Consider the following 11755-nt stretch of genomic DNA (forward strand, 5'->3'; position numbering starts at 1 on the left):
CATATCGTATCAATCATATTTGTGATTGGCATAGAACGTAAATAATATATTTGTGCATTGAAAGGCTTAACAATAATCGAACACATCCCACTGTAACACTTACCTATAAAATACATATTAGCCCAACTATTAGCAACAACCTGCTCGATAAATTTTGCAACACGATCACCCCTAATAGTAACATAAGCACATTGACAAAACTTATTCACAATTATATCCAAAACGAAGGATGACATCTTTTTAATTTAGCTTTTAGTGATGAAGGCAATAAGCATGGAGCCATTGCAATTTGTTTAAAAATACATATTTTATAACATATGAACATAAACCTCAAATTTCCAACAGATAAACATATAAATTTCAAAAAAGCATAATCTAAACAAAATCACCACAAAAATCACAATTTTCACAGCTATGTATATATCAAAAACACATATAAACCAAAAAAAAAAAATCTCAACTGATTTATTTTAACACAACATAACCTGAACAATACCACCCCAAAACCACATTTTTCACAAATATGTATCTATCAAAAACATATAAAAAACTAACAGAAAAATAGAAATCTAAACATATAAATTATAACAGATAAAATTCACATATATGTATTTATCAAAAACACATACAAACATATAAAAAGACAAACAAAAAAACGAAAACCTCAACTAATAAATTTCAAAATGTTATCACTAGAACAAAACTACCACAAAAATTACCATAAAAATCACTAAAACAAAAAACGAATATAAAGATAAACTTGAATAAAAGATAAATCAATAGTAAAACCCCTGAACAAATCAATTTCATTCAAAAAAAGAAAATTAAAATGCAAAATCAAATCAATAGAAAAAGAAAAAACAACATCGCGTTATAGAAAAAACACATCAAACAAGTCAAAAGACATCAAAGAATCGAACAACTTCAGTTCTGCAAACTCAAAACCGAAGAAGGATTAGAAAAGTGAGAAAATCCAACAGCAACACTCGGTTTATGAAAACCACGATCCGAACTGAATCAAATATAAGTAAATATTGATTGAAATTAAAAGAAGGAAACATGTTTGCAAATTAGGAGAAAATTAAAGGGAGGAATTTGAAGAGTTCGGGGGAGATCTAATCAAATTTCTATCAAAATACTTTTTACTAAAATGGGGTAAATTAGAGGGAAGAGAATGTTGAATTAAATTATATATAAGTTAAAAATATATTTGATCGTCTTACATAATATCATTAAAATAATGATAAATTAATAAATAAAATTACTTTTTTTTTATCTATCAAATTGGAGAGTATGGTCGAAAGTTACAACCATTTGGTGTGTGTGTCACTCCAGAGTCGAGAGTTGGTGACGAATAATCCCAAGGCTCAAACTCAGAGTAATAAAAAATTAAAACGTCCTCGTTTTTAGTCCTCTCTTTATCGCATCTGAAACACCGTAAGCAGAGGTCTGAAGCATACACCCACAGATCTTCGATCAAGGAATTGAAGGCGAAGAAGAAGACGAGACTAAGCAAAAATGCTGCCCACGGTCTCTAAAGGGCGTTCTTCTTCCTCCGCGTCTCGAGCCAATTCCATGTCCCCTCAGTACCTCCGTCGAATTGTGAAGGTACTTCTCTATTTCTCTTTTCGCGGATCTGATCTTATCGCCAACCGTACTGTGATTTTCCTCTGTCATTGGATCGTACTGGTCTTCTTGTCAAGTTGCAATCACTATTCACCAATTACTTGTGTGCGCATGATCAGATAATATATAGATTTCTGTTCATCGTCAATTCCAATGAAATCTCACTGTTTGTTTGTCCTTAGTTACTTGTGCTTGTGCTAGCAAATTGATTCAAGAATTGTTAATCGCACAATTTTGTTGGAAAGTCGTATATTTTGAATAACTATGGAAAACCGACTGTTCTTTGCCGAGAATCACCTGAATTTTTTTATTTCGTATACTGAGGTGCGAAACTCTTTCGAACTGATCTAAATGTTGATCAATAACATTAGAAGCACGTTTTCAGCACTAGTGGACGTTTATAGAACTAATGATTGGGGCCAAGGAGGGGGGGAGGGGGTTAGGTGGAGTACTGAAGTTATATTTGGAGGGCACAAGGACTGTATTGGTGGAAGTTGTGTATTGGAGATATAATTTCCTCGTATAATGAATACAGGTGTGAATATCCTATCCATGACTAGCAACTCCTTATGCAATGTTTGATCCTACCCCCTCTAAAAAATTAATTATAGAACATTATGCCTTATCTGAAAATAAATAAAAGAATAAGTTATTAATTAAATTTGAATAGCATATTAATTCAATTGTATTCTTGGAAACAATCTCTCCACATATTATACGGGAGTAAGGCACGTTGGTAAGTGGTAACTGACCTGCACGGGAATTGTTCTCCTTTTTACCGTATGCTCTCTACTTTATACTGATGCTTTGACTTGTTGAAGTTATGTTCTGGATCCTTTTTATGTCATCACTTGGATTTTTATTATTTTATTTTCGTTTGGGAGGTGGTTTGATGGTTTTATTTTTCTGAACTTCCATGAATTTTCCGTATGTTATGGAATTATTGTCTGCAGTTGTATGATCAAGATTCTCTCATATATTCTCCATTGACCTTGGGAATGGTGATAGTATTGAAATGCTGTAATGCGTGTCATTATTTTCAACTTGGTGTGTAGTAAAATTTCTTTCCATTCAAAAAGAAGGATGCTTTGTATATTTCTTAAATGAATTAGCTGATCAATGTTCAGTTGCCATGCTTTTTTTTTTCTCCAGCAGGTAATAATGTTGCATGTATCTGGATTTTATATCCTACAAGTTTTTATATGATCTAGGGTTGTGAATATCATGGATCTTAGGTAGTTAGGTTTCTATTTCACGTAATGGGAATCTGGTGCATAGGTTTTGATCTGGTTACAAATTACTGGGAAACAGATGAAATAGCTTAAAATTAGGTTTGAGAGTTCGAAATTCAGTGTGAAAAGACCTTGCGTCACTAGGTATTCTCTACCTACCCACCTGTGTCAGTTTCGGGTACAAGTACCCTTTTGTTGAAGGTCGTTCGAGCTTTTCCTGGGAGTATGGCATGGGTTACTTCAGCGCCGTAGCGCCTGGTACTTGAACATTGGCTCGAGGCATTTTCTCTACCCTTTCTTCCCCCGAAAAAGCAGGGACACCTTGCGTCCTTGAACCGATAACCATCTTTCGGCTAACCTAGCCTCCTCCGTCCCTCGGGACCAACAAGGGGTAGTACAATTGACTACGCCTTTCGGCCTGATCTTTGGCCTTGACTCACCCTCCGTGGACGAACCTTGTGGAGGAGAGGAAAGAATATGGATTGTATAAGCGTTAATGTGTTATAAGGAAATGATGATGAGAAATTTTGAAACTTTAATAAAGCAAAGGAAGGTGATGTGTGCGTTACTTTATTGTTGTAGACAGCTCCCACAACTTTTTAGTGGCAAGAAAAAAAAAAGGAAGAAGTCAGCCAAAAGGATTAGCGAAGAGAATTTCCAGGCACTCATGCCTACTAGACCATCTAAGCTTTAAAGTAGAACAAATAGTATTAGTAAGAAAAATACTTCCTATGGGCACCAAACAATGCCCATAGGAAGTAGGAAAGCTGTAGAATCTATGGAGACCCACTTTTATAGAATCTATGGTTCACTACAACATTTTCAGTGGTTATCCTTCTAGTACATAGATTACGAAGTTCTTTCTCCTACTTTAGGTGCTTATTTTGTGCCTACCCTGTGTATTTCATAAGTGCCCTTCTTGGATTTTTAATGGGAAAGAGTTGAATCTAAAATTTTATAGGTGATTGTATAAAGACCGGAGGACCACTTTGCTGGAATATAAGTTTCTCTGTCAATATTTCATGGTTATCCTTCTAGTATATAGACAACCCCTTTGCATGTAAGCTATAATGAGGTTATGGAAAGCTAGAAACTAAATTATTTTGCTTAATTTTCTTCATTGGCCACTCTTTTTTCAGTGAGAACAGAATTTTTATGCATCCAGTCCAACTACATTTAATCCACCAACCTCCCACTCCCTGGCCCACCCGCCCGCATGCTCGCACGTACCAAACACAATCCCTTTTTTATAAGCACAACCTAAACACATTCGCCTCTCTTATATTGTTGTTGATTTTGACCTTGTAATCCTCAGGCTTACAACTATGTGTAAACATCTTTTTATATTAATAACTTAGTTTCCTAGCTACACTTCTTCCTTTATGGGACATTACTTCCACTAGTGTTCTTTATTTTCTTTCATTCCATCCCCCTACCTCTTGTTCACCCATTCTAATTTGTCATGGCACGGGAGGAGAAGGATGGATTGTTAGTGTAGACGATTTCGAAGATATAATTGGAGGACATGTATGGATAGGTTCCATTTGTATACTTGGTGGAATCTGGCATATCTTAACCAAACCTTTTGCATGGGCTCGCCGTGCGCTTGTATGGTCTGGAGAGGCTTACTTGTCTTATCCACCATAAGCCTTTCCTCGTTTGAATGTTGCCCTTAACTTTAAGGCTATATGCCATCCTAAGGTGCTGCTAAATGGAAGGATCTTATCCGAGGGAACACAACTTACAACTTTCATCTATTGTGGTCTTGAAAGAGCAGCACTTCTCAAAAGAAAAGGTGCTGTGTTGGAATTTCATTCACCTACGGATTCTTGTGGTTCCAAAAGATCCAACTACCTGAAAACAAGGACCATAAATAATGTTTTGTGCAAATGAGTTCTCTCACATATTTTAAGCGGGAATGTCAGATAGCTTTTTTTTTTCTTTTTAAGATGGTAATGTTTGATACATATGGTCATCTTAATTTGTTCATGGTTTATTGTAGTGGCAACAAATGGATATTGAATATACTTTCTGGCAAATGCTCCACCTATGCACCTCACCAAAAGTTGTGTAAGTAGCTACCTATTTAGATATCATCATTTGAATACAACTATTGCTATTATTCTCGCACAGCTTTTTTTTTTGTTTTGCATTCTCGAGTAAAAAGTTAAACAACTCCCGTGCACAAGGCTTTCACATATTTTGCGTTCTCGAATAATAAATTAATTTTAATGTATGTATATTAAGTATAAAACTTAGGGTGGAAGGAACAGTTAAGCCATGCTGCCTTGCATTGTCCTACGTTTTGCGACCGATCTTCCAACCTTGGTGCTTCTATCATAAAAATTTCAAGCTTTGTTTGGAACAGATTTTCATATTGAATTTTTTTTCCTTTCAAGTAAACTTTCATCGATTTATAAATTTTTTGAAGGATAATCTATACCAATTTGTCTTAAATATATTCGCCAAATTGTTTTGGTCATGTATGATTAGGAGTCTATTGTTTGTGGTAATTGGCAATTAATTTTTATTTTAAATAGCTTTGGAGGTAAGTTAATTAAATTATCTGCTCCTTTTGCATGTGGAACGTGTTATGGATGCAGCTATCAGCATACTAAGTATCATAAACGTAAGTCCATTTCCTACTGAACAAGTTGACTTTCATTTGATTGGTTTTCATTGGTAATTTAACTATTCTATTGCCTCTTAGGATTTATTGCTATCCGCTTCATGAATTTTTTTTTATGGTGCATTTTTTAAAAAGGATCTTGTGTCCACTACTTCACTGGCTTGTCTATCTTCTTCAAAATATTTTTGGAATTATATTCTTTTTCTTAATGGTGGAAGTTGTATACGTCATTGACACTCAAGTGTTGGATGCAGTAAACACAGTTATGAGATGTCCTTAAGAGTCCAGACAAATTGGTTATGCAATTGTTATATGATTTATTTTTTGATAGATGTAGTAATCTGTCGAAAATGCCACTCCGCACATCTGTAGTGTACATTTTATGTTCATAAATCACATACTGTTATCCCGGTTTTTGTACCACACAATTATTGCAGTGCTTCACAGTTGCGATCGATATTTACAGTGTTACGTAAGTATGTGGTATGTTAGCCATCAAAGGCTTGTACCCAAGTTGATTCTTGCTTTCAGCTTTCGGTTCTGCATCTTGTCATATCTTTGGTTCTGTTACGTGACCACTATTTAGATAGCTAACTTGATTGTTCTAGAGGCTTCTGATGTTTGTTGTTGTTATTTTTTAATTGAAATGAGATTGCTATGTGTTTTCTTGTAATTTTAGAGATGCTTCTATTTTCGAGATTTGTAATTCAATATTCCAGAATTATCATGCAATAACTATTCAACCGATATTTATAAGATCTTACTATTACCATATTTAGAATACAAAGACTCGAAACAAACACGGGGGAGATAGCAAGATGTCTAGAAGGGATTGCATTCTTCCCATTTATTTGGCTTGCCTGTTGAGTTTTTCTAAATATTATTTAGTTGTTGGCAAAAGAAAAAGGAAGGAGTAGACCTTGTATGCTAGTGTAACAATCTCTTACCTAGGTTCCCATTCTAACGAAGCTCTTAGCTAGCGTGTGATACATTTTTCGTGTCCCTCTTCGTCTCTCTTTATTTTTGTACATGTAGGTACCAGATTATAACAATAAACCAAGAGGGCCTGTTTGGAGACCCAGGAATCAGGCTAGTATGCATGTTTTGGGAAAAGTAAATTTTATAATAACCCACCTTGACAGTGCTGAACTTTATATTAATGCTGTAACAAATCAGAATCTCTCACACATTATGACGTTTCCCCTCCTTTCCTTTGAACCAAAACAATAGGCTGTGAAACCAGGTAGTTTTAATGTGTATTTTTTGATAAACTTCTCTGATTTAAAGTTTTTTTTGAGCACTCTATTAGATATTTTTTTTGGAACTGAAAAATTCTTCTCGATCTTTTTTCTCTCAGAAACTAAAAATCAATGGGCACGTGACGACCCTGCTTTTGTTGTGATCTGCAGCCTCCTTTTGGTGGTTGCAACTTTGGCTTATTGTGCTGCGTAAGTTTCTCAAGTCCTTCCTAGTGGTGATTGCTATGATAGAATGATTCATTGTAATTGTAACATTTACATTAAAAGAAAAAAAAACCCAGTGGTAAGCTCCCCTAACTGGGGGGTTTGTTGTGGACCGATATGCATAAGCATACTTCTGCATTCTGGAGATTGTGTGTTTTGCTGTAGCATGGGAATTGAAAATAAGTTCTGAAGTCCTTGTCTACTTCGACATTTGAATTGTTATGCTGTGCATATGGCATATGCATGACCAATAAATGTTGCGACTTCGATGTAATAACTTATTCCAAGTTAAGAAGCATCATATTATGCTAGCCCAAACCGGTAGCACAATGTTGTTCGCTTTGGCTCTCACACCTGCACGACTTTAAAAGAACATGCTGGTTATGGGCGGGGTAGCCCATATAAAGCACTTCATAACTTCCTACGCAGACGATGTGGGACAGAGGAATGACCAGTCACCTTCCACTAGAGGACCTTCTACATCATTACCTCCCCTCCTCAAAGAAACACATCCTCGTGTGATCCCACATACATCCCACCTGGGTCTCAGCTCTAGTACCGAACCGATGCAGGCCCAAACCTGCTAGCACAATATTGTTTGCTTTGGGCCTCACACCTGCACGACTTTAAAATGCGTCATGCTAGTTACGTGTGGGCTTGCCCATGTAAAGCACTTCATAACTTCCTACCTAGGCGATGTGCGACGGAGGAATAACTAGTCACCTTCTGCATCTTCAAGAATTTCTCATGATTCAGTAAAAGTTTTTGAAGAAAATATTCGTTTTAGAATGAATAGTTACTACTGCCTTATTTATGGACTTCGATAAGTTCTTGTCAACTGATCAATTATTATCTTGCTTCTCTTTCTTTCAGGTATGATCATAGCGCAACGCATGCTGTATTCGTGGTTATTTCAGTATTGCTTTTCCATTTTCTAATTACTGGAGCACTTATAGCGACATGTTGTTGGTAGGAAGCAATTTTTACCTACGAGCGTAATATTCATGTTGCAATTATGGCTACACTCAGTTTGATGGGAATAGCGATGGATTAACTGTTCATATAAATGCTTTATCTGCTTGGTGTTATAGATGTGTCGTGGGCTTTGTGGCCCCTCTGACCTGAGATTGATGTTCCAGTTCACTGTGGACTTTAACAAAGATTCACGGGCTGTGGTACTGTACATAGAAGCCTGATTTGATACTAGATGAAATTTAAACTATTTTATAATGTGACGCGCAATGGAAATGTATAGATGATGTCACATACTGTTGTATGCCTTAGAAGATGCCTGGCCTAAAATTAAGATAAACTTAGGGTGACTCGGCCTCATTTTATATTTTAGGTCCTGGCCTGGCCAGGCCAAATTCTTGATCACCTTTAGGCCTTTATTTATTTTTGTGATTTTGAAGAGTAATTCCCTTATGGAGTTTGTGTTCTTACTAATAACCTGTAAAAGTAATCATTTCTCTGGAACAATCCATTGTTTGACTACTTATTTGTTCAAGCTTTAAAATACTGAAGAATGCTTGATAAGTGGCATTGTTGATGATACTCTTTGGTTGTGTTGGAACACTGTAAGGTTGATGTTTTTCATCTCTTAATCTTGAAACACACTTGAGTTCTTGCCAAACACCTCTCATTTTGTTGTTTGCTTTTTTATTTGTTGCTTTTGTGTCTTCTAAAATTAACTCTTGATCCTCGATTTGCTGAGTTAGTACGTTTGCTGGTAAGTGAGGATCCTGTGATCTGTACTTGCAAATTCATTTCTGGGTTGGTCACCTACTTTGATGCTATAGTTTGTAGATGTCAACATTCATTCAAGCATATATATAAATTTTGAATAACCAATTTATTGATTCATCTTTATATTTATGTCCCTTATCTGATGTACATTATACTTGGTTGTTTCTGTATCCATGGGTCAAAGTGCATCCCAATCAGAATTCTTTGTCAATATCAAAAGCTATTTCATCTTTACCACTTTGTAAATTACATGTACTCTGAACTTGGGTCCCTCCCTCACCTTCATAGACTTTTCCTAACAGCCGAGTTGCATCCCAATCAATGACCGTAAGTAAAATTTTGTTACTCTTGTCAGCTGCTCAAAATTAATGGGATTGAGTTGGATGAATGGAACTTATTGTTGTCATTGTTTCCCTTTCTATGTATGACATCTACTGGCTTCATTGAACTCAGACTACTGTGCACTTGGCTTTTTTGTAATTATTGAAAGCTAGGTTAAACCCTTATTCCGGGTCCTTTGCCTATTGATAAATATTCGTCTTACTAATCATGTTCCTTTCCTGATATATTGTAACTTACAGTTTTCTGTTTTCTTGATGCTCAACTGCTTTCTGATTGGTCTACTTTCTTATAGGACTTAGTGAGTTGAGGTTTCACAATATTACGTAATGAAAGCTTGTAACCCTCAATTAATGTGCAGGTTCCTGACGAATGCTTACCTACGGGAAGAGGTTCCAAATAGTCATGTGGTTGAGCAACGTGTTGAATGGCAAGTCGGGAATTTTGTGTTATAATTTTTATCCATTGCGAGTTGATGTCTTCATTTTTGTACCATATATTACCGTCTGATATTTGTTTGGGGCTGACTAGTTTTCTTTCTATTGAAGGCTCTATGCGTTTGATGTGCACTGCAATTCTTTCTTTCCAATGTTTGTTGTGCTATACGGTAATTTTTGAAAGTTGCTTGGCTTTGTTCTTTTAGAACTCAACTTTAATAAGCACAGTGTGATTGGGTTTTCTTTTTTGCAGTTATACAATTCTTTCTTTCACCTCTTTTGGTAGCCCATGGTTTTTTACCCTTACTTCTATCAAATCTACTTTTCATGGTGGCGGCCTCTTACTACCATTATCTCAACTTCTTGGGCTATGATGGTAAGCTGAATTTTAGTATTTGACATTTTCTTTTATAGTGTATTATAGATCTAAATGTGTCATGGGAACATTATGCTGTTCACAGTTCTCCGGCTACAAAATCGTTGTGTGATTGGTGCCATATTCTATGACCAGTCCTCTATTTAGGAACAATACCAACCTACTCTCTTAGCAAGCTATTCGATAAAAGATGTTATTTACTAGGATAGGTGGGACATAGCCTATATATGTACATTATATTATTTCTTTGGAAACGCTTGCATAATTTCATATCCTGATTGAGGATCCCACAGAAAGTTCAATTTGCTCACAAGTCGTCTATTACTGCATTGATCGATTAGCTGGCTAATTATAACGCGTTTTATGCTGCAGTACTACCGTTTCTGGAAAGGACCACATTTTTCCTCTATCCAATTGGGGCTGTCATTGTCCTTTCTCCTATCTGTAAGCGTCTGAACATTTTCCTGTTTGTATTCTGCTTTGGTTTTTTTGTTGCTAAAACTTGAGTTCATTTGTTTTGCAGTGATTTTAAGTGGATTCAATCCTTCCAGATACTTTATGAATATGTACTTTAGTCAAAGGTTATGACTTGCTAGGGTTAACACATAGGATGGAATATATTGAGTGAGTTGGGAAACCGAATTCATAGATAATAGATTACATGAAGTGGAGGAATGCGCTAGAGGAAAAGTATGGATTGCAACATGAAACAGCATCGGCAGCTTCTTTACGCTTTCTGTTCCCATGGCGTGTGGCTGTCGAGGTAGGAAAATTTTTTCAGTGATCCAATTACTAGTCTAACCAATCAACTGAATGTAATGATTTTGCGTGTATTGTCAATTTTGTTTGGAAAATTTAAGCTGAGTTTCAGTTTGTGAATTTTATAGTTTTTATTTGTTATATCTGAATTCTCAATTCAGCATAAATCAAATATGAGCTATTTTTTGAGTTTGCCATCATCGATGGTTTCTTTGCCCCATTTTGCCCTTCTTAAATATTTCATGATTTATGTGAAATTTCTATTTTGTGGAAACTTTAACCAGATTTGGTTTGAGATTTGATTCTGTGATTGATTTTATTCTTTTTGAGGAAGAAGAAAGAAAGAGACGAGAGAGATTGGAGGAAGAAGAAAGAGGATATTTGTGAGAGAGAATGATAGAAGGTAGAAAGATAATTGGATATTCAATAGTATTTTTATGTTCATGTGTTTTTTTATTAGATTTGGAATCTGGATATTCGAAAGTATTAGAGTGGGGTACCGACCTGGCTTTTGTTGTACCCCATGCCAATACCGATTTGAATCCACATCTTGAGGTCCAAAACCAACCAACCAACCTGAACCCGGCTAACCACGAATCACATGTGTTTATTTTATTTGATGATTATTAATTACTTTTTGGAGAATTTTTAGATGAGGGTATTATTGACATATAATATTGTGTGCTTCTTGATGGTTTGTAATTTTCTTGATCCCCATTTTGTATTTTGTCTATAAATTCAGAAAATGAAATCAAAATCTGTTTCTCATCAAATTTATCCTACATACAATTACATTATTTCGATAAAATGTGAGAAAATTAAAGGGTAACAAGTAATTGGACCCCTAATAGTTGCATAAACACCCCTTAAATTTGGAGACAGAAGGTTTATTTTACCACTAAAGAGAAGTTGCATATATAGAAGAGAGAGGCAAAAATATCATTTATATCCTTCAACTGTCAACGCTTTTTCGATTCTATCCTTAAACTATAAACTCACTCGTTTCTATCTTCCAACTAACAAATTTTTTTTGGTTCTGTACTGAGTCACACTTCCAACGAGATATTTGTTGGATTTTGCTGATGTGACATCCAAATTCCGGTGAACAATACAAGTGACATGTTGATGTATCAAAAAAATTTTTAAAA

General features: G+C 35.5%; 1 protein-coding gene across 1 annotated transcript; it reads left to right on the forward strand.

The window, feature by feature from the left end:
• The first annotated feature begins 1318 nt into the window (after nt 1–1318).
• Nucleotides 1319–10806, forward strand: LOC119992105 (protein unc-50 homolog). Its single transcript, XM_038838730.1, has 10 exons — nt 1319–1608; nt 4861–4928; nt 5462–5487; nt 6845–6935; nt 7824–7919; nt 9397–9465; nt 9584–9642; nt 9726–9848; nt 10221–10292; nt 10372–10806. Exons 1-10 carry the CDS (start codon nt 1519–1521, stop codon nt 10434–10436), a joined length of 759 nt encoding a protein of 252 aa, XP_038694658.1. The 5' UTR covers nt 1319–1518; the 3' UTR covers nt 10437–10806.
• Nucleotides 10807–11755: the final 949 nt, after the last annotated feature.

Source organism: Tripterygium wilfordii, chromosome 22 (assembly GCF_013401445.1).
Source record: "Tripterygium wilfordii isolate XIE 37 chromosome 22, ASM1340144v1, whole genome shotgun sequence".
NCBI classification, from domain to species: Eukaryota; Viridiplantae; Streptophyta; class Magnoliopsida; order Celastrales; family Celastraceae; genus Tripterygium; species Tripterygium wilfordii.